The 23,447-nt window shown below is 46.8% G+C and overlaps 1 protein-coding gene across 1 annotated transcript; it reads left to right on the top strand.

The window, feature by feature from the left end:
* Positions 1–1,678: 1,678 nt before the first annotated feature.
* On the top strand, positions 1,679–23,175 carry LOC8025867. Its single transcript, XM_040213507.3, has 10 exons — positions 1,679–1,857; positions 3,470–4,292; positions 5,832–6,034; positions 7,900–8,036; positions 9,851–9,967; positions 11,435–11,536; positions 13,010–13,117; positions 19,887–19,948; positions 21,058–21,158; positions 22,991–23,175. The coding sequence occupies exons 1-10, from the start codon at positions 1,698–1,700 to the stop codon at positions 23,032–23,034; spliced, it is 1,857 nt and encodes a 618-aa protein (XP_040069441.2). The 5' UTR covers positions 1,679–1,697; the 3' UTR covers positions 23,035–23,175.
* Positions 23,176–23,447: the final 272 nt, after the last annotated feature.

Genomic DNA, 23,447 nt, shown 5'->3' on the forward strand with positions numbered 1-23,447 from the left:
CGGCTGTATAAATATACAACAATTTGCAATGCTTTTTGCTATTATCATCATTAAATTTTATTTCTCTTGCACTATATAGACACAGTTACACGCTAGAAACGTTTCTTTACATCTTTAAATGCCGTTGAGAATGCTAGCTCGTTTTTCTGACATGGTTTATTTCCATAAACGATCAATTTCAAACCAGAACCAAATCTTCTGTTGTCATCATCACCGGCACGGGGTATCGCGTGATAATATTGTGTCCCTGATTGGCCTGCTGTTGCTTCAAACGTCTTCGAGTTGCTCCGAGTTGCTCGCTTGTTTTGAGCCGAACCCGATCTGAGAAATTGATGTCGATCTATGAAAAGCTAGAGAGCAACCTTCCAGCAACCCCAGAATTGCCGAGAAAGTTGCCCCGTCTGAAGTGGGCCTAAAAAATTCTGCGTATAACTTTGGTCCACGAACAGGAAAAATCTGCTATTGATGTTTTTTACAGTGTAGTAATCATAGTTTTAAAAGTAAAACAAGCAAAACGACCAGATGTGCCCTCTATAGAGTGGGACCTCCAACCATCGCTGCAGTCATTTACCGAATTTCATCAGGCCCACTGATGTGGACTTTTTCCAGCAATGTTTGGCGGCCTTTTTAAATGTTTTAACCGGCGATTATTTCTGTACCGTTGTTTTCAAAGAAAACGGAAACAAAAATTGTGATGCTCAGTTACACAGTTGTACACTGCCGATATTGCCCTGTAAGCGCCGCAAAAAATGGCACTCAGTCTGCTGCCAATACACGTGCACATGACGACCTTGGAAGACTTGTCGAGTGAAACGCAGTGCATTTCAGTACCGTGCCTGGAACGCAGTGCATTTCACTACCGTGCCTGGAACCCAGTGCATTTCAGTCTCGTGCCTGGAACGCAGTGCATTTCAGTCCTGTGCCTGGAACACAGTGCATTTCAGTACCGTGCCTGGAATGCAGTGCATTTCAGTGCTGTGCCTGGAACACAGTGCATTTCAGTGCTGTGCCTGGAACACAGTGCATTTCAGTACCGTGCCTGGAATGCAGTGCATTTCAGTATCGTGCCTGGAATGCAGTGCAATTCAGTACCGTGCTTGGAATGCAGTGCAATTCAGTACCGTGCCTGGAACGCAGTGTATTTCACTACCGTGTCTGGAACGCGGTGCATTTCACTACCGTGCCTGGAACGCAGTGCATTTCAGTACCGTGCCTGGGACGCCTCTCCAACCGGTGCGTCTGGCGTCCCATTCCGCCCATGCATCGAAAGTGGTCTCGAAGCAGCCACACGTGATATCGGAGAAGTCATGCTGTCAGATGTTACAATCCTAATGCTTGGGCATAGGAGCTCTAAAAAAAAGCACTAGAAAACCCCAAGTGTCGCTGTCATTGCGGCGTCCCTACTCTTGGCTGCCAAAGCTTCCGCTGGAAAGCGACCTGCGATAAAACAAGCGCCTACCGCTACTGCTGCCATACCATCACCAGGGCCGCGGTTGGCGACGGCGTGGCACTTGTGTGACATATCAGACGGAAATGGAGGGACCACTTTTTTGGAGTTCGAAGACACGAGTGGGAGATACGTTCTGAGCTCCGTAATTTCAGGAGCGGCGATGAAATGGCGGTCCGTATATCGTAAGAGCCTTCATGAATCTGACTCTCGTGTTCTCCCCACAGAACCCGACACGACACCGACGGTGATGTCTGGAGCGCTTTCAAGCGGGTTCCTTGGGTGGCCCCCGAGTCCGTCTGCTTCCACGCCGGACAATGCGTCGTCTGCGACCCTCATTCCGACCAGCTCGGAATCGGACCACGACGACCCCCGCGACAAGACCTTCGATTCCTTTCATACCCCATCCGGTAAAATGGCTTCTATTATTGTTTTGGCAATTTGTCTTTTCTTTTGACGTGCATTTATGCCCCGGACTTGGAGGAGTTTTGGCTTCATGTTACATTATGTGGCCTTTTATATTCCCTGCTAAATCTGGAGGGGTATTTTTCTGCTACCATATTTTCCGGACTATAAGTCACACCTTTGTATAAGTCGCATCTCTTTGCACAGTTCACACTATGAGTTTTTTTAGTTTACGTGCATCGGTATCTTGAAATTGGAGTTTCGCACAATTGGCTAGATCGCGCATACCGTTTGATGTGCAACTTTGATGTTTCGACTAGCAACAAATGCCCATAGCACGGCGCTGTCTGGCGGGTGCAATCGAGTGTTTTGCAGCAGAAGGACATAAAACTCACAAAATGAGAAGGTAGTCGGCTTTATTCGAGCAAATGCACGCCAAGCGAACGAAAGTTTAACGAGCTAGACACTTGTGAACCAAGCTTTGGACCATTAGGCCTAGTCTAGGCCGTGTCCCGTAGGCGACGCGAGCATCGATGCGCAGGCAGAAAGATAAACCTTGACATACTTTTTTCGGTACCTCTAGAAGATAGGGTTGGCACAATCCTTTCTTTTTAAATGTAGCAACAAGGCTGGAGCATGGCAGAAAAAAACTGCTCATCAAACGGAAACTAAGAAAGACGCGAGAAAATATTCTGCAATGCGTGTAAACCAGCTCGCTTACCTTTCAGTGTTACTGGAGGGAAGCAAAAGAATACAGAATCGTGGTTAAAATAGGCAATGTTGATAACATGCTGTGAAAGCTTTATTTTCACTGTCGTGCCTATCCAGATTGAGCCGCTTCGGGGAAACCGTAAAATTTCTTGCTTTTTGAGTCGGTTATGGAAGCTGTAGGAGAGTGTGGTGACAGCAGTGCCTTCTGGAGGGGGCGACACCACCTATGGATATGTAGTTACAGTGCCCTACAAAGGATGGCGCAGAGCATTAAATAAAGAAGCGTCGCTTCGTGAATGAAAAAAAAAAATGCATATAAGTCACACCAAGAAAAATATATGAAAAAAAATGTGACTTATACCCTGGAAAATACGATAAATCTAGCTAAAAAGGTTAGACGACATGTGTACGATCGTCACTCAGTTGATGACACTGTGAGTCACGGGCCGTCGCAGTGTCTGGTTGTGGAGTCGCATGATACTGTCACGTGACCTGACATTGCATGATGTGACATCACTTTATGTCACAACTTGGCACCTAACATTGTTAGATATAGTAATGTTGACACCGTGATGTTTCATGAGCTGATGTCATGTTACGTGTGACCACATGACTACATAAGCCATAATGGCATCCCGCTAAGTTTAGCAGGATGTAACTCAACTCGGTGGATTCAGAGGGTGGTCCGGATGTCCTAACCCCCCCCCCCCACCCCTTTCTGGAAATACTTGCATCCAAATTGGCATCTGCTAATCATTTTTGCTAATATATAACACTTGGCCATCTATTTTTTAACTAAAAAAAAGTCTCACCTTTTTTATGTTATTCTTTTTATGACCTTGGGGACTCTGTTATAATAAAATAAATATTTTAATAAATGCTGTACTTTTTTTTTTTTTTTGGCAGGTGGGGACATGTCGTCTGCTTGTGCAGAACTTTCCATTGCAGACGACTGCCCATTGGAGATGGAACCGGTAGCAGACAAAAAACCCGGCGACGAGGATGTAACTTCACGCCCTCCGCTGCTCCGCTCTCTATCGTTCACGGTTGAGAAACCGTCGCTCGCCCTTCTTCTTTGGGGAAGCAAGACGCCTAAGGAAGCAGACGACGACGTACAGAAACCAGACAGCACTGATAAGTCATTCTCGCCTACTGCAACGCCACAAAAAACGGAAAGCAATGACTCGCTGTCAGGCACGTCGCCCGCGTCGACAGACCTGTCGAGTTCCCAGCCGAGTTTGGTGTCTTCTAAAACAGACGGCGAAGATTCCATGGCAGACGGCATTGTCGACAACGGAGCAGACGACATGTTTGCAGACACCGACACCAGTTTCGAAGCATGCAACAGTTCGGCCTGCAGCGATTCTAAGGGGCCCAATGACGATCTGCAGCTGTCTGGTGTCAAGGCTATAGGCGAAACCTTCAGCATTTCTAACGGCGCTGAAGACAAGTTGCCGACACCGTTTGCGAGGCCTGGTGTTACGCCCCTGAAGCGTGGAGATACATTTGTGCTTTCGTCGAGGCAGATTGATGGACATGCATCTGAATCGGCTGCTGGGGACAGAAGGTACTTCCCTTCGACGGGGAGCGTGGAGTGTTCAGCAGCTGAATTGTCTGCGGTGTCGTCGAGCCAGCCAATCTCTTCAAACGATGCTGAACAAGCTGCAGATGACGCCGACCAGGACAGTGATGGTGAGACATCGAGTGTTTCCTCGGACGATTCTTTCAGGTAAGAACTATGGAAGCTTGAAAGTGTATTGGTTACCCTAACCCTTCTATGCCGATATTACTCTTCCTTTTGTTGAAGAGTGGTCACGGTTCCTCTCGTTAAGAACTACAAACTATGTAGAGCCACTTAATATGGTATGCTTGAGAGTAATGATACTTCAGCCGTGGATGGATGAGTGGATGCTAATGGCTGTAGCCTTTATAACTAGCCGTAGCTTGCACCACCTGGCCTAGTCATCTTGGTGCCTAAAATCATGGTTGCCAGTTTTCCGAGGAAACAGGAGACAACAGTTGGTAGGCATAGTGCTGCTGAAAGCTATAACATGACATTATAATCACATATATCGCATATCTTTTTTCTATTACATACTGCTGACCTTGGAACAGTCCAAGCAGGAAGGGCAGTAAATATAAAAAAGGAAGAAAAACTATATGGCACCACAAACAAACCAGCAATCAACAGTATACCTTGCAAGAAAAATAAAAGGCAAGCAAACCTTTGAAGGAATACAAGTACACACACACACCATTACTATAATCCTAAATAGATTACAGGGCTGAAACATGCACAAAAAAAGAAGAACTCTTCTAGAATTCAATTTGAAGTGATGCAAAATTACTCGATGGTACAATATCTCAGGGAAGAGAATTCAATCTGTTCATTATGCAAGGAAAAAAGGAAAATTTCTACAGATTAGTCTGAGTGAAGTATAGTGTTAAAGAATGTTGATGATGGCGTCGAGTATGTGTTGTTGCGCTCTCGCTGGGACGGGGAGAAAAAACGGCTTTTTGAATGAGGCCTAGCCGCTCATTCACACTGGAAGCGCATCCGGGTTCGCAAAACGGTTGTGAACGCGGTTGTATAAAGGTCCAGTACAATTGCGCGTGCAATTGTACTGTATCTTTATAGAACCGCGTTCGCTACCGCTTTACGAACGCGGATCCGCTTCCAGGGCTAATGAGCAGTTAGAGAAAGTTTCGATTTGTCTTCCGTTCCAGCATCGGGCAGGGGGATTAGCTTCAGAGCCACTCGAAAAAATCTCTGAAAGCCTCCCGCGTTAATTAACCTGTACTAAATACAAACGAGATAATTATGTTCTCACGCTGTTCTGTCTACTGCACGGAGTATGTACGCCACAGCTTGAAGCACATGGGGCAAAAGTTTGAGTCGCAGAACTCTGCAGGGATCCTGGGCTCAATCCACACCCCTGCATGTTTCGATCTGGACGAGCATCGTACCGGCGTGCGGTCGTGTGTCACTACTGCGTGGTGTACGCTAATGACCCCAAGCTAGCGATGGTAGTGCACTGGCTAAATTTCTTGTGTGCAGCGAAGACATCAGACGCCCATTAGGGCGGACTAACTCCCTGCTGTTAAACAAAAACACGACGCAATGAATTCATTTTTTTCGGTTTGGTGACTCAAATGTATTGTACTACAATGCTAGGAATGCGTCTCCGACTGGTATGTTTAGGATCCAGTTTCCGCATGCATCAAAAGCAATTCCAAAACAACAAAATCTTTTTTTGTTTTTTTTTAGGTCTACAAAGGGCCTCGACTTCATGGAGGAGATGCTGGCAGAACACAACAAGGCGATGGACACCCTCAGCCGTAACCTGGCTCTCGAGTTTGTGAAAGACGGAAGCGCTTCGCTGGCCACCTTCTCGCCTAACGGCAACGAGCAGACCTCGTGGGAGACCCCGGAGACGACGCCTCCTGGGTCCCGCACCGCTTCGTTTTCTGGTAATAGTGATCGGTTCATATTAACACTGAATCCGTTATAGGGCTAATTTCATGAGAAAAGCGCAGTGGTATGTTCAACTGACATGCAGGGGCTACATTGCTCATATCGTCGAGGGTGAAAAGGGATAGACAACGTACAACTAAAATTAAAGGTGTAATCGGCAAACTTGAGCTAGAAACGAAAGAAAGAATGAGCGCCGAGGTGTCGGCGTGACGGCTGGCCAGTTTGCGAGTCTTGCTCGACAAAGCCATGTTGGCCTTCTTATCTGTTATTCGGCCTAGAATGTACGATCGTTGAATATTTGGTAGGAGAGTAAACACGATTCTTCTCGAAGTATAGAGTAGCCTTTCCTCTCGGCCGTGCACGTGGCACAATGACCTTCACGTCGGAGTGTTGCGTTACTTTGTGACGCCATGAGGTCATGTAATCTCGGGGTCACGTGATATCACAACGTCAGTCTCGTGACATCACTCAAACACACACATAGCCTGTGCCCAACCCATTTGCAACACTTTTCGTGTGTTTCAGAGTGTCAGATGTGATTGAGACATATACTTAAATTTTATCAGTTTGTCTGTAGCAGTCGTGAAATACTCATTTGGTAAACCATAGAGCAGGCACCGTGTTGGGAGAGCGAATGCTAGGTTTCTGGTTCTTTTTTAACATGACATACAATATTTTCCAGGCTATAGTAGTTTGCAGACTACACGTCTAAAGGTTCAAATTCTATGAGGTGCGACTGTCTGCGTACCATGCAAGGAAGTGTTTTTCCGAGATCGTTCATTATTAGGAGACACAATAAATTTTATGAACGTCGAAGGATTGTTGTGCATAGAAAGGGATTGATTATTGTAAAACTAAAAATAAAGGTTTAATCGGCGAACTTGTCCCAGAAACAAAAGAAAGAACAAGCGTCGAGAAAGAAGCTGCAAGCATCGAGGCATCAAGCATTTGTCAAGGTTCGCTGTGTAGCTAAGTTTTTTTACATGCGGACCTGTCACCAAATGCATGTTGTCTAAGGAAAAAAAAAATTTTTTTTCAGCCGAATTTTGGTTTTGCGGGTTATAGTTTGGGAAATACGGTATGTGGCCTTGACGTGAGGCTGTCACGTGGCATACACAGCACGCGCGCCCAACTCATTCACAACTCATTTTGTGCATTTTGAGTTTATCGGGTATGATGAAGACGTTGTTTTTTTCAGTTCGTCCAGTAGTGCTTCGGACAAACTGTTCACATTCTTAAACCGTGGAGCAGACACCATGTAAGGACAATGTGTAATAGGTTTCTTTTTTGTTTCTTTTTAACACAATGTGTTATACGATTGACTTCTAGAAATTTCTCTTAATGCATTTCCTGTAACAGTAAAACTTTGCACGGAAATTATAAGTGGACAAGGATCCCAATGCAGCCTGCTGCATTTTGAATTGAGTGGTATATTGATTGTTTCTTTGTGGTTAGAACATCCTGAAGTTTTTACGGAACAAGGGTTATTTCGCGAGAATAGGATGGTCTTAGCAGTGAATAGATTTCGTGCCAATTGAAGGGTGGGATGCGTCGTAATCAAGCGAGGCGTCTGTTTTTGCATGGTCCCTTTTCAGAAATGCACTCCCTCTGGTGGTTGTCTCGCCGATCATCCGAGTTTGCCGTTGTTTTGGCACCTACCCCGAGCTCGTATTGGACACACGGGTTGCGTCAACGTAAACTCGGATTCAATTGCGCGCTTTGTGGCCAAAAAATGGCAGCCGCCAATGCTGCTCGACAGACTTTTAAAAGGGGTCAATTGGAGGCGGGGCAGCAGGAATGGAACTTAAAAACACAGCCAGTTATCCATTGTGTGTAAAAATGTTTTTATTTTTACTTTTAGACGAGGTCCGAAGCGACGTAGAACAGCGCAACTCGGAACGGTGCGAAGACAGCCCAAAATCTCGTCTGCAATGCGCCGACGTCTCGCCGTCGGCCACCGGAAGTACGAACCGGGACCTTCTCGCGGAGACGAAAGAGGTTGGTAGTCGTACTGTGGTGCCTGAAACGTGTCTCCGCCTGGTGTGTCTAACGTCCCATTTCACCCGTGCATCGCGAGTGGTCTCGAAGTGGCAACCAATGGCGTCGCAAAAGCCGAAGCGTCGTGGTGTCGGATGTCGTAATCCTGGCAGTTGGTTGTAGAAGTTCCGGCGTAAAGCACGAGCGAATGAGTGTTGCCGTCGTCGCGGCGTTCCAATTTCTGGATGGCGAAGCTTCCGTGGACTTTCAAGACGGAAAGGGACCTGCAACAGAGCAGTCGTCTGCCGCATTCGCCTTGCTGCTGGGACATTGCCAGGATAACAACCGGAGACATTGAGGCGCTTTAATGACATCATGGGGGCAGAAATCGAGGAAACGCTCTTTCGGATGTGCTAAACGGACCAGTGGGAGACACATGCCAGGCACCGTAGTTGTACTGGACGAGTTCTCGGTCTGGGATCCGCAGATTATTTTGAGGCGATCCAGGGAATATGGTTCTGCGTTTACGGGGTTTCCGCACAGATGCAGAACCTTCCTTTATAACTAGGCCGTCAATTTTCAGTTTTTTTTATTTATAAAGGAAACCGGTGGATGTTTTCCCTGGCGTTTATTTATTTTTGAAAAGTCCGTGCGTTTCGGCGATTTCTTTTGGACGGACGCTAGAAACAACGTTTTTTGGAGAGAGAACTTCCATGAAAAAAATATGAGTTCCAGTCTTGGACGGAGGAGGGTTTCGAGAAAAACAGTCTTTGGTAAAAAAAACAATTTCTAGAAATCTGTATTTTTCGGTTTTATCCCATTATGCATTTTTAAAACCTATGGATGTTTATTAGTGTGTCTCATTTTCAACCGATTTCTTAATTTTGGCATTGACGAACGTTTCTCGGATAAAACCGGAAAGTCTATGGCCTGTTTATAGCTAGTTTTTTTTTTTTGTCATACAAGTATGATGAGATCCTAAAAAATGCTTGCCGGTGAAATTTTTACCAATTCGGATTTATCCCAACAAAATGTCAAAATTATGATGGCGAAAAGAAAAAACGTGCTAAGTTCGTTGAGAGTGCAGGTTCAGTGGTCCCATGGATACGCGGGCTGCGTCGTTTGAAATCTTTGACTACTGACTAAAGGGGGTTTACCGTATAGTATTTTGTCGAGGTTTGTTCAGGACAATCGGTCACTGCACTTCTGAGTCACGACAAAAGCCGCTCCTCTGGTTTCCAGTTTGTACCAAATAGTGCTTGTGCTTTTGAGAGAAGGATGCGTGGTGTTTTTATAACGGGGAATGATATGAACTTATAAATTTCATAGGAGAGGGGAAGGGCAGTGGAGCTTTCACACTTCTCAGCGACTACACCCAGGTGCTTAGTGGTTTTAACCCAGGTGCTTAGTGGTTTTAAAGTATCGATATTTGTTCAACCAAGACTTGTTTTCAAGTTTTGTCATGGGACAGTTAGTATTTACAATGGCAAGGGTGCCAATTCCATATCCAGCTGAATAAATATTGTTCGATACAGGTGAACGGTATGTTTGTGTTTAGAGATTATTTCATTTTACTTTACATATTGGAAAGTTTTGGAGCGGAGCAAAATTAAACTCTGAACATTAGGATGTTGGGAATCTAGCGAAAATAAATCCGAAAATCATCCTCCTGATTTTACGAAACGTAAACTCCGGAAGCACGGAAACCCTACTGATAACCACCTATGGTCATCTCTTGCTTTCTAAATTTACCTCGAGAGATATTTTAAAAACCCGCGAGAGTCTAAACAAATTCTCCCGACGACTGTCAAGCGATGCTTTCTGCCCATCTCCAGACGCTGGACCCAAGATGGCGTCGCGGTTTTGCCCGTCTGACGGCGTTGATCAGGGGTCACCTAACCCGGAGGCTCATGAAGACTGACCGCGTGCAGACCATCATTCAGACCATCAAGGTAGGAAGGCCTCGGAGTTTACCATCTTCTGATTGGCCAGTTTGAAAGCTTGTAGACCAATTCCGTATTCGAAAACACGAGCAGCCTTTCGCATCCCAAGCAACTTCCGGTCGGTCCGTTTCGCCAAGCCTTTCGGGCCTGCTCGTGCCACAATAAACCCTTTTCAAAATTCAGCATCCCCTAAGAGCTCAAAAAGCAGCTCACTTTCAGTCGCGAAACTGTATTTCGCCGGACACCGTCACATTTGCACGTCATTGGCGGATGAGAATTGGTTCTCCAATAACCTCGTAATTCTTCCTTGATTCGTTTCAGTTTTGATGGTGTGAACGTCAGAACTATGAGCACAAAGTGGAGACCCATATGTCCCTTGATTAAATTTCCCCCGTCAAAAGGCTTTAGAGCCAAACTTGTGCCTAGAGATTGATTGGACTACTCTCGAAATAAACGCTTACGGAGCCGTTGTGTCTAATTTGTGTGTCGTGTTGTATATAACGTCTCAAACCTACAGGCCTCAAGAGTTCTCCGCATTTCTACTTTCATGAGCCTCAAGAAGGCTGCCATTAGAATGATACACTGAGATGGTGATGGTGATCGAAGTTGCCAGACTGACTTTTGAAAAGGGTTTATTGCTAAGACACTTAAGTGCTACAGAAACAGTGGCATCACTAGGGGCAGCTTTGGCAGTGAAAAGGGAGGGTGGGGGGTTGTCACAGTTACTGCCCCAGGTGCTGCTTACCCTGGGACGACACTGTCCAGAAAAGACTGGTTTGGAGATTTAGCAAGGTTCTTCTATCATGCTGTTTAACCCATATGAGGCAATTGGCCTGTCTTAGCGGAAGTATTAAAAAAATCTCTAACGAAGCTCTCACTAGCTGATCCTTTAGCTTTGCACCAGGAGAGTTGCAAATTAAATATTGGATGGTTGTTGAAAGGGGCAGTGTTATGGTGGAGATTGCTGCTTCCCATTATTTACTGTCATTGAAAACAGCTTTTTTTCCCAAATATTTTAATTGCAAGTTTGCGGGAACGCAAAATGCAACAGCGCTGCCTTGGTGTGAAAGGAGCCTCTAGGTAGGAGCCTGCTTACTTTTAACTTCGTCCATACTACACTCGCGGACGGCTCATAGCAAAACTTCCCAATCCATAAATTTCCGAAGGTGGTGGATTGGCTCAGGTCGTCGTCCATGGATCGGATTGGGTTTGAGTGGGCGAAACTCTTGCATTGGACAACCGTCGGATTTGGTTTTGGATCAGTCCGAGTTGGCCAGCTCAGAAACCTGGCTCTAAAGTAGAAAAGATTGACCGGACGAGCGAGTGATTTGCCTCGTGGCTTGTTTGCTAGTGGATGCAATCAAGCAGGTCAATGCCCTCTCCTTTACGGGTTCTGCCTCCTTGCCACGGGAGGGTGAACCCGTCTCCCCCTAGGTGACGCCGATCGTCGACGTCGGGTCCGACGTTTTCCCGCAGGACACGCTGGAGTGCGCCCTTGCGCTTCACCAGGAGCCCCACATCCGGTGTGGCACTATCACCTCCCAGGACCTGGAGCTCCACCAGAGGCTCATCACCCAGGTGACTCCCCCCCCCGCTGCCCTGGGACTCAAAGAAACCGTGAAACAATCTTAACGTAGCTCGGGGAGTGATTGTGGAAAGAGATGTAACGTTACGGAGGATATGTGATGCCACGGACAGGTGTAACATTGTGGGCAGGTCGGTTTCTACCGGTTTCTGCAGAGAGTGCACTTGTGATCCTTGCTTTCGTTTTTCTCTCTAAAAAAAAAAAAAAAAAAATTTGAGGTCTGTAGTAATGTTTAGGGGACGGCCAAGCGCCTAAGTCGTGACTGAGGCTAAGAACTGCTCAGCATTCAAGAAAGTGGGAACAGCGCCCGTAGCCAACCACCCTGGGGCATGGTAGACTAGGGCCCACCTAGCCACGGCGTGGTCCCTGAGAGGAACTGGCGAAGGCTGTAGAAGGCTGCGCCAGGACGAAGTGAATGAGACGACCGATCGGGACGAATTCTGAGACAGCGACTAGGCAGGCGCCCTGAGCGTGCGCCCTCTTTTACCATATAATCTCGTGTAAGAGCCACCCTCTTTTTTCAAATTTCGGGGCAGATTTTTTTGGATGCGGCCCGGACACAATTAAAAAACAAAATAGTTCTGACGTGCATCATGAAATGGATGGACGTACTTGCCATCGCGTGCAGTGGTCTTGAGTGCCTCTATTTCGGTCTCAATCGTTGTAACCTGCGATATCCTCGGTGCCCGAGTCTGATCGGCGCCAACAGTGGCCAGAGTTGCTCTTTTGAGCCATCCAGTAAGTGCCTTTTCGGGGTGCGCTTTAGCCACTTGTTCCATAGAAATCCATTCTACCTCGACGTTCGTTTCCATGTTAACGTCGAGCAACTGCAGCGTACTGCACGGTTTGTTCAGCACCATATTCGTGACCTGTTTTATGTCTGCGGCACTCCAGGGCATAAGTAACAGTTTCAAAGTTCCTGCCCACTGCTCTCGGGTTCTGGGGCCCGCACAAGCCGAATTATCAGAACGATACACTCGCGAAGCCTGACGGCGACGGTTGGAAACCCAATTGTCTGATTTCACAGCAGCTATCGTCACACAAGCGGAAGGCGACCATGGATGATGTGAAAACCGTAGAAAGGACGGCTTTTCGAAGCTTTACTCCCGTAACTTTTCTTATCTGTGCTTCAAAACGCAGCAAAAAGCACGAGCAGAGACGCGTACATGACACGATATAGACCGCGGAGCGCGCACCACACTGCGGAAGCAGTCGGCGCGCCTCAGGAAAAAAAGGGGTGCGGCTAATACGCAAATAATCTTTTTAAGTCTTCTTTTTTTTAAGATTTCTATTTAAACAGGTAGTGCGGCCCTTACATGAGTGCAGCCAATACACGCAATTATATGGTATATACAAGCGTGAGGTTGTATGCTTGAGCCCCTGCACAACTGTATGTTGGCATCACCTAGGAAAAAATCCCAATATCGGATTACTACAACATTGTCAATGTGTGTCGGTGCCTGCAGTTGACGGCGGCGTGCCACGAACTTCACGACGTGTTCTTCAGGATTCCCTGCGGCGACCGGATGCGCCTGATCGAGCAACTTCGGTCTAAGAAGACGTCGGATGCGACGGTGAGTTGCCGCACTTGCATTCCCACGCAGTTTGCCACTTTCCGACGAACTGCTGCCGTCGGAGACTGGGTTCAGAGATTTCTGGGTAGGAAACTCGTGGAAACTAAAGGGCGTCTTTGAGAAAAGGAGGAACCAAAAGACCCGAGACTGGGGTTTTTGCTGCAGGACGACACAAACACAATGTGTTTTTAAATGAAAGTGTACTTGTGGAAATATTTTTTTTTCGTGTCACCCTTTCTGTTTTTGTTGATGGTGCGTATTTTAAGGGCCTCTTCTGTAAAAGAAAGTTTAGCTGTGTTTGATACTCCTGTGCGTTTGTGTCGTCCTGGGGCTCTAAGTTGAACAGTTGGCGAAAAGGTCGGCGAGTCCGTCGACCACCACGATTGGCCAGCACTGCGCATGACCTCGGCCGTGGCCAATCACAGTGCGGCGCTGGCTATCGCAGTGGTCCGGCGATCTTGCCAGGGGCGGATTTATGGGTCAGGCGGGGGGGGGGGGGGGGGGGGGGGGTTGGGTCTGTTGAGATTTAACATTACGGCCAAAACATTGCTCACATCTATTTTGTTGACCCAATTTTTGCTATGTCACCAAAAACTGAAATCTTAAACGGTGTATATCAATCTTTTCATTAAAGGGACCATGAAGGCAATTTAATTTTTTTTAAAAAGAACGTGTTTTCGGAAGCATTGGGGTCCTGGCATGCCACACAATTTTTTCTAGATCGTTGTGACTCTTATTTCTGTTCCTGCAAATAAATTTGCGAAACCGAAACAAACATTCAGATTTCTTCCCTTTTTCGCCTCTGGAAAGAGAAGTGACAACAAGGAGCACTGTCGGCATCAGTAGGATTTAGTGCGCACTCAGTGTGGTTCCCGTGGTTCGCTCTAGTGCACGGCGGTCTGTGAAGAAAACCTGGAAGAAATGGACGACAACGCTGCGCTCGCAAACGAGTTTGAGCTCCCGTTCAGCGACCTCAAGCCGACTGAACGGGAGATGCTGCTAAGGACGCAGAACTCTGGATTGGCGCTTTACGAGGGCGCCCCAGACCTACCACCAACTCCTCGGTCGCCGCCTCCAGAGCGACTCCCCGCCCCACTTTTACCCAGACTCCGGCTGACGTGAAGGTGCTGCTCAAAGTCTTCTGGTCGGAAATGCAACGAACAAATCCTGACACCGCTGTCCACAGCTCTACGCAAAACGACGGCGCGCAACCAAATGCTGCGCATTGCTGCATCGGTCGGCAGTTTATGCAGACTAACGTCGCCCGATCGACCGCACGTCTTTAGCCGACCTTTCGCGCAACCTACTACTGCACATAAACGCGGCACGATTGGTGAGACACCAGTTCGCAAAGCGAACACGAGATGACGCACGAAACCAAAACCAAAAGTCCGGCGCTCGTACCTTTTCCCTTTTTTTGTCCATGGTTGCTCGATGCTTGTTATAGGTGCCCGAGGTAGCAGTGCGGGATGCGTTCAACCAGTGACAAACGGAAGGATCGCTTCAGATTATGCTTTTATAGACGGTATGAAACCTATTAATTCCCAACTACAACTTCAAAAGATTATCCAACGTTCAAATAAAAATTTTTCATCACATCTCACCACCGAAATTGAAACCAAGAGCGCGTCTATCGTTTGAACCAATCGCCAGATGAGGAGCCCGTTGTCGTCACGCTTCGACGGCGCACTTTAGTCCACCTTTCTGCCGCCGCCTCGGTAGGGTCTCGGGCATCGTTCTCGGCGCTATTATTACCGCGCCTGTTTGCTCGATTGGTGCAGCACCCAAACATCTGTTCGGGCTAGAACTTGGTCAACAGTATCTGAGACGTGCCTGACATCCATTTCAATCGTCGAATAAAACTTCGAAACTGCCTTCATGGTCCCTTTAAGCAAAAGTTGACCCCAAAGGGGGGGGGGGTGTTCTCGCCCCCCCCCCCCCCTCCCCCCTTTAAATCTGCCCCTGGATCTTGCTGACTTTCTCAATGGGTGTTCAACTTCGAGCCCCTGTAGTAAAAGCCCCCGTAAAGGGTGAAGTCGCCATGTTTAACCCATTCGCTACCAAGGCCGTCGAATCGGCGGGTGCGCCATCAGGGGCCATATTGTTAAAACCGGCGATTCGCCTGGCTCTATGTATTTGTTCTAAAAAGCCATTCATAGATGGTGCGGCATGTAGACGTGGTGTAGTGTAGTTGGATACATTGCCAACAGATGGAAAAAGTTGTTCTGTTCGCTGTGTTTGTTCAAACTTGTTCTTGTGGGTGTCGCCTTTCCAGCTCAATCGCTGTTTGCTTGGAGAAGATGGCAGCGTAGAGTAGTCGACGTGGCCTTTCTGACGAAATCAAAGATATCCTCTTTGACAGCAATGATGACGGGACGTCTGGTGAGGATAGTGACTTCTCGGAACCTTCTGCCGACGACGAAAGCGATTCCGACAGCAGTTCTGAGTGAGAATCACGACAAGATAGCCCTGGTGGTGCGACGCCCGAGAGACTGAGAAGGGAGGATTGGACCTGGGCTGATGACGACACTGCCGAAAAAGTTAGGAAAATTTCAGAAAAGAAGAAAATTCCAGGAAAATTTTATTTTCTGGATCTGCAGTACCTAAGCGGCGAATGAGCTCAGCCCTAGATGACAACTGCTCGCCTTTGGAAATGCTGAATGCGCTCCTTGGGAAGTTGTTTGGGAACTGGTGATGGACTACACAAATGCCTTCGCAAGGAAAAAGCAGCGCACTGAGCCAGACCCAGCGTGGTTTCCTACTACCGTATTTACACGAATGTAGGTCGACCCATTTTTCAATTTTTGAAAATCTAAACTGGGGGAGTCGACTTATAATCGAACCAAAGCCTTCCACCGCCGACGAAAACGATACAATCGCGATATCAAGAGCACCTCGGCTTGTTACGAGTTCAGCTGGCTGTACTCATAGCATTGTGCTATCCTGTACGCTCATTTTACAAGTTCTCTTTTTTTTTTCTTTAATTTGCGCGAACGAGTATTTGTGGTAGTGATTCGCAAATTAGCCCGATAGTACGGCTGTGAACGGCGCGTGGCGCACCCGCCTCCCGGTGGTGATGGCACTCCTTGTAAGAGCCACTCTGGATTCCGCTGGAAGAGCCTCGCGCCCTCCTCCCCGCATCTTTTCGTAGTTTTTCGCACGACGCGTGGTTGCACGTCGTTTGATCGATTCTCGAGATTATGCTGGAGCGCCAACTACATTGTTTTGTATTGACATGCATGATCTGGATAGTTGAGGTTTTTGTGCTCGTTTTTGGCCATTCTTCATCCAGAAGCAACCAACAACACCGCTGCTGGATGCAAGTTCGACCCGTCAGAGCGGGTGGTGCTCCAGTGAAGTCTGCAATGGCGCGGTTAACTGTGACGGCAAGCGAAGAGACTTCTGCGGGCAAAAGTCTGGATAGGTGGGGAAGCCTTCCGGAGTTGGAGGTCAGGCTTGCAACGTATGCCGCAAAAGTGTGCAATCGGTCCCTACCCGTGACGTGCAACGCAATCACTGAGCAAGCGCAGAAGATGCAGTTGATACTGTCATTTGCGAAGTGCCAGATTTCGTTGGATGACGCCGACGACGTGCTTTGAGAGTGAGAACCAGTGTTGCGGAGTTGCCACTCCGGAGTTGGAATGATTCCGGAATCGTTCCGCATTTTCGCGACCCCGGAATGGAATGGGAATGGAATGGCGGCAACGTTCAGGGGAATGGAATGGGAATGGAATTAGTTGCCTTTTGCCCGGAATGGAATGGGAATGGAATGGGCCAGGTTCTTTGTATTTTATTTATTTATTTATTAGGTTCAGCTATACCGAGCCAGTCAGGGAGTCGCTTGTTCAGAAATAAAATGAGCGGGAAACTGCGAACCTGCGTGAGGCCCTAGCAGACTATGCGCAAAAGAAAAAAATGCAATACAAAAAACAAGCGTCAAAGCAACGAACAGAGGGGAGGGGGGGGGGGGGGGCGGCGGTGGCGCCTTTCACCAGTGAAGTTCAACACATATCCGAATGCGTCTGCGCCTGTAATATTGCACGGCTGGTACGTCATCAGCCGACGTGAACGTGACCTGCTGCTCTGGTGATCTGATCCCAGGAAGGAGGCCAGACGTGGCCTCGCTGTGCGGACCCAGACTTCGTACACTTTTGACTCGTCTCGAGCGCGCTGCTTCTCGAAGAGCTCGCACCTGTGCCGACCATCTCGGGTCGCAATCCACGAGGTCCCTGTTTGAATGATGCTAGGCGAAACTTGAAGACTGCCATTCATGCGTTGGAGGCGGAGAGTCGGCAGGAAGGACCGTCACAACAGGGATGCCACTGTACCGATTTTTCAACCGTAACAGAAGATAATACATGTGCTTCAGGATGCTTCAGGTGGTCCACTTTTTTCGAAAATTCCAAATGCAACTGCCTGCATGGTCTTCAACGAGGTCAGCTACAACGAAAGTATGTATTGTCCTTTCATACAGCAGCGTGGGTAAAGTTTCATGTTCAAGGCAACACCTACAGATTCAAGAATACTGGTTCATCCCACCGTGACGTCATGCAGTGCTGACAGGGGCGCCCTTATTGGACAGGGAAGTGGTGATTTTTTGATGGAATTTATTTTAGGGTTCGGTCTTTGCGCATCACTGGTCAGTCAGACAGGATGCCAGGGAAGGGACCGCGGTCAATCCTTGATGGGACGTTTTTTAAACCCATTTAGGACTCTTCGTCCGGAACCACTACCTTCAAGCCGAAGTGCCAAGCCTGCGGAAAAGTAATTTCGGGACCAAAAAATAAAAAAGAAAAAAGAAACTTCCACTTCAAACTTAAAGCCTCATCTCAGTTGGCGTCTGAAAGAAATTTGCAAAATGTATTTATATTTGTGCCCTCCCTAAAATGTATTCTTGTATTTGTATTTCCAAAGACTTTTTGCCTCTTTTTAAAATGTATTTCCGATACGTATCACGATACATTTTTATGGATATATTTGAGACTTGAGTATCAGTATCTCAGCAACTATTTTCATCTATCCCAGTATTTGTATTTCCAAATACATTTCTGAATATTTCTGCCCAACCCTGCAACGTAATGCAGCTGTCAAGTGACACTTTTAACGTCTAGGAATTAGAGGAATGGAATGGAACGATTCAGCCATTCCAGGAGTGGGAATGGGCCCAGTGTCCCCATTCCTAGGAGTTGAAAGGAATGGAATTATCGAAAACCCTAATTCCCAGGAATGGAATTGGAATGGAATGGGGGTGCCCATTCCGCAACACTGGTGAGAACGGCAGGGAGCAGCTTCAGTTGTCCCACCTCCAGCATGAGCCAAAGCACACCAGAAGGCATCGATCGCGTGCTGGAGGCTGGCAGTACCTCGGAGACTGTCTCAATGACGGACGTACCATTTACTTAGACAACTGGTACTCATCGCCGCATCTCTTCCTAGTGATAAAAAACGGTGGATGCAACACTGTTGGAACAAACGGGAAGAATATGCCCAAAAGATCCAAGAGCATCAAAGCTGGCCAGGGGTGAATGCGACGCTTCCTTTTCCCGTGGTATCATGACTTTTCAGTGGCAGGATTGAGAGCCTGTCATCGTGCTTTCGCCGTGCCTGCCATGCTGCTGCTAACATCACTGACACTGGAAAGGGATGACACAGGGGAAACGAACCAGTGAGAACTCTAGTCGTGCAAGAGTACAATGGAGGGATGGGAGGTGTCGACCGGCAAGACCAGCAGCTTGCATCATTTCTGATCATGCGTCGCTACGCAAAAGGATACGGGAAGATTTTCTTTTACGTTCTCGATGTGACTGTGTACGATGCCTGCCCGCATTCTTCGCGCAAAGAAAACAGGAAAACGGGGAAGCTATACCGACTGGAAAGTGCACCTCTCCGAAGAAATTATCGAGGAGACGACCCTTTTCGGAAACCGGAGTCGAGGAAAGCAGCCCGTCGGATCGTCCCCTCTGTTTTTCCAGGCCGCAGACGGGGCACACTTCCTTCGTCAGATTCCGCCGAATCATGTCGAGCAAAACTTGTTGAGGCAGTGCCAAGTGTCTGAGGCATGAGGCAAGAAAAGTGAAAGTCGATGGGAGTGCGACAAGTTGCAGCGCAGCTCTGCACATGCCCGAGTGCTTCAAGATCTTTCGTACGAGGAAGAATCTGAATGTCTAGTGATTTGTAGACTCAAACAAACCACTTAAGCATGTAGATAAACATGTTTCCTTGTTTTCTGCAGCGAGGTTTACTGTAAAAACTTGTTAAACAAGCAGTGGTCCTGTTTTAAAGGGAAAAATGTGTGGTAAGGACGGCCCGGCAGCGCACGGCGCGCATGGTAGCCAATCAGTTCATCTTTATTGGCTCACACTCACCCTTGTTTTATTTTTTTGGGAGGATTCTAGCTTCTTTGTATAAACTTGGGGGCAACAGATAAACTACAGTGGGTACAAAAGCAATGTTTGGGGGGCTCAATTTAGGTTATTGTAGCTCAGTAGAATCAACGAGACTTAGCTTTGTTGCTCAAAAGAATCCTTGCACTTGGTTCTGTCACGCCCTCCTTGCAACTTCTTACTGAAGAACTTTGAAACCGGGAATTCAGAAAATGGTGGATTACTGACCTAGAGGAGTTGTGAGGCATTTTTTCATTGTCGTTGGATGGTCTCAATGTGGGCTCGACATGCCTATTAGACGCAGTGTAAATGTGTTGTGTTTAATCCTTAGTCACCCAAATGCCTTCAGTCAAGCGTGAAACGCAAGTTTGCGAATTTCTTTTCAGAACAATCTTCCCAAACGAATATCGGCAGCCACACAAAAGGCCCTGCGAAGGCGCTTGTCAAGGTGAGCTTTCTTAATTGCACACTGTGTCAAGCATGCGTTGGTTGCAAAATGTTGCTGCGCCCTTTTTCTTTTTTTTTATGGTTACTATTTTGGGATATTATAAACGACTTAATTTTTGTGACCTGAAAACTATTGCAAACAGTTGACCTTGTAAATATTTCACCCCATGCTAATGACTTCACTCACAGTTGCAAAATTTCGTGCCCTCAAAATATTCTGAAAGCAGCACTTCGCAAAATTTCCGAAATGGCGAGCTTGCAAAAATAATCATTTACAGTGTACATGATGGGGAATAAACCACTCAAAAACGCAGGAAGGGGGAAATAAATGCACGACGGGACAAAGCTGTAATATTTCCAACTGTATAATTTCATGGTAGAAACAGCATAAAGAAAACATACATAGTAACACACACATGGCCACACCCGCCAGCCAAGCAACACGTCGTAATCTAGATTGTTCACCCTTGCAGAACATGAAAGCTCTAGATTATGACTTGCTGCTTGGTTGCCGGGTGTTGTCATGTGTGTTCTAGTCTACTCAGATACTAGTATGTTTTTTTTTATGCTGTTTCTGCCTTTAAATTCTACAGTTGCATGTGCAGTTTTGTCCTGTTGTGCGTGTTCATTTTTTCCTGTCCGCACTTTTGAGCTGTTTTTCCCCATCATGTACAATGACTACCACTGGGCCAAATCACCACCTTACTGCAGTCATTTACAGTATTACCTGCCTGTAATTGCAACCAGTGGAGTAGCCATGAATTATTTTTGGGGTGGGGGGGGGTGGGGGGGGGGGGGGGGGAGAGAGGGGAGGAAAGGGGAGGGAGAGGAGTTTTTGTCTTATCTTCGCATGTCGTAGTCAAAATACTGTACAATTCACGGGTATGGACACGGCCGTCCCCAAAGGAAGACAAAGATTGATTGACTACTTAATTGTTCCAGCCACCGGAAGGGGGCTGGAATAGTCCTTAATTAAAAAAAGAAAAGACGTGATGATTTCGAGGAGGGTTTTGCCCCCACAAATCACCCCCCTGCCTACACCTGTGATTAAAACAGATGTCCCTTAAAATGGAAATGACAGACTGTGGTTCCTTTTTTAACTCCCAACAGGGACGATGTCAGGCCCCGTGCTGGCGGATGCAGGGAAGCAGTTTTGGCTGTGCAGCGTGCACCTCTCCATCCAGCGACGGAAACCCGCCTTGCCCCCTCAGGTGGGTTCTGCCGAATCGACAGGCTTTCTGCCGTAATCACAAGTTACGGTAGTGCACCTAGTCTTCCGTAAAGGCATTTTTACTGTCTTCTGTAAAGTAATTTTTTTGTGACATGGTGATTGAGGAATCGGGCAATGGCTTCATGGATATTGTGAAGAAAAGTTTTTTTTTTTTGTCCTTTCAGGTTCAATCGTGGGCTTTCTGATCCCCATTCTCTTGTCTCGCGCTTTGGCCACCAGATGGCTAGGCCATCTGTTGCTGGATATGTCAGTTGGGGGCAGGACAGCTGCGCGAATTGTGCCATTTTGATACATTCGCAATTTCCTGTGCCTAGCAGTGCCAAAAGCATGAAGTCCACCAGAATTGACGGCGCTGCGCCATAGATCACAGTGATGCTACATTTAGCAGAAAGTGGAAGCTCGGTTGACAACCATGACTATTTCATTACCTGGTGGCGCGAGACGCTGTCCGGTTCTTTGGTTCAGTCATGTCTGTCCATTCATCCATCCATCCAATGGATTGTAAATGCTGCGATGTATGTATGGTGCGACGTAGCATCTAGCATTAATCTTCCCGAGTCGTGCCCCCTTCATTTTTAATCGAAATTTGTTCCTAAAATAAAATATTTTTCTGCGTGCAGTTCAAGTATTTCACAGTTCTATTCATAACTTTCCAACATTGTAGTACAAACCTAGTTTGCTTGAATTGTAACTCATAATACGACTGGCAAAGTCTGTTTCTTAAAATGATGTCACAGTTAGTCCTAATGTGCTTTAAAATACAAATTTTTTATCCTTAGTGGTCCAAAATGCAAATTTTTCTGCTCCAAAAATTGCTCCAAAACCAGTTTGATCCGTCCCACCCCTGGCTAATGAGCGTAAGCTCCCAGGTTCTCTGCTTCCTTTGTTTGTCGCTAGAGGTGGCATGGCCTCATTTGGAGTTGCAAATCGTGGGAGTTAGCTACTCTCACATGTGTAGCCACGGAGCAGTCAAAGGGTTGCATGCAGTTCACAAGTAGGAAAAGGAACTCCTTAGGGGAACAAACTGCCAGTCACGGCAGAAGTCGGGGATTGCAAAAATATATTAATTAGCCGAATAATTAATGTAAAATACCGGGAGAGTGGCCCACCCCACTTTCACTGAAAACTGGGTTAATCTGGGCACGGGCACTTGTCCGGTCAAGTCGGGCGCTTAACATATAATATGCAGAATTCCCAGGCTTGGGAAATGTCAATAGTGGGCGCTTGAACCAAGTGGTCTTTCTGCGGTATTTTGCGGTAATCATTACTATTTTTTTTAGTAAACATAAATGAATGGCTCCACTTCGAAACTCGCTGGGCATCGTCTAAATCCAGTAAATCGACCAATTCTTAAAGACGTGCGCCGCGTACAGCGTTTTGTTTATTGTAAAAATAAACTATGCGTCGTCCAAAGCTCGTTCACTGCTCAAATGTGGCGCTAGTGGTTCGAACCAGACGCCAAAGTTTCAGAACAAACTGTTGGCTTATTCAAAAGTTAGGAGCGATTTCACGAAAATTTCAAAGGGAAAATAAGGCCCATTGTTGGTAACTGGCACCATTCAGCTCCACATATTGGAGGGCGTCCGTTACCATTTTCACACTAGAAAATTTGAGAAGATCAAGACTTTTGAATAAGGTGACGGTTACTTCTGAAACTTTGGGATTTGGTTTGGGCAGAGGCTAAGCTTCCGGCAATGCGTCGTTTATTTTTGCGGTAAAAAAACAACAACATTTAAATCATTTGTGGGGCACCTTGTAGGTGCATTCTATCTTTTTGGATTGGTGAATTGTTAACTGTGGTCTCTTCTGCAGGCGCTACGCGCAAGATCTGCCGACTCCCCATGTCCAAGGTGTGAGCAGCGCACACGCGTCCACAACTTAAAAGCAAACAGACGTGCCTTTATCCTCGATTTTATTTTGGTATTTATTTCCAGCTCGGCTCTTTTTTTTTTTTTATCTCTGAAGAATGACCACAATAAAAGTTTGCACAGTAATAATATGCATTGGTTTGTCCTTTCTTTTGGTAAGTAAGGTGGTTTCCCTTTTAGGGAAAGAAGGCATATGGTGTAAGAAGGAAATTTTAGCCTATGCTTCCAACGAGGCATGGAAGGAAGACATGAATATGTTAAAAGTGACAATACTTCTGTTGTACTCATGTGTTGCAACTGTAGTGTTTCTTTATTTTTAGATTTCGGGTGGAGTCCAAGTACCAAAATGAAATGGGAATTCTGTATCACTTGAATAAGAGCAAGAAGTAAAAAAAAAGTGC

Source organism: Ixodes scapularis, unplaced genomic scaffold (assembly GCF_016920785.2).
Source record: "Ixodes scapularis isolate PalLabHiFi unplaced genomic scaffold, ASM1692078v2 PGA_scaffold6__148_contigs__length_123643588, whole genome shotgun sequence".
In the NCBI taxonomy this organism is placed as follows: domain Eukaryota; kingdom Metazoa; phylum Arthropoda; class Arachnida; order Ixodida; family Ixodidae; genus Ixodes; species Ixodes scapularis.

Coding starts and splice junctions, on each gene's coding strand:
- LOC8025867 (XM_040213507.3), top strand. CDS start 1,698: ATGTCTGGAGCGCTTTCAAGCGGGTTCCTTGGGTGGCCCCCGAGTCCG. Junction 11,537..13,009: donor ACCAGAGGCTCATCACCCAG/GTGACTCCCCCC, acceptor CGGTGCCTGCAG/TTGACGGCGGCGTGCCACGA. Junction 13,118..19,886: donor AGAAGACGTCGGATGCGACG/GTGAGTTGCCGC, acceptor ATTTCTTTTCAG/AACAATCTTCCCAAACGAAT.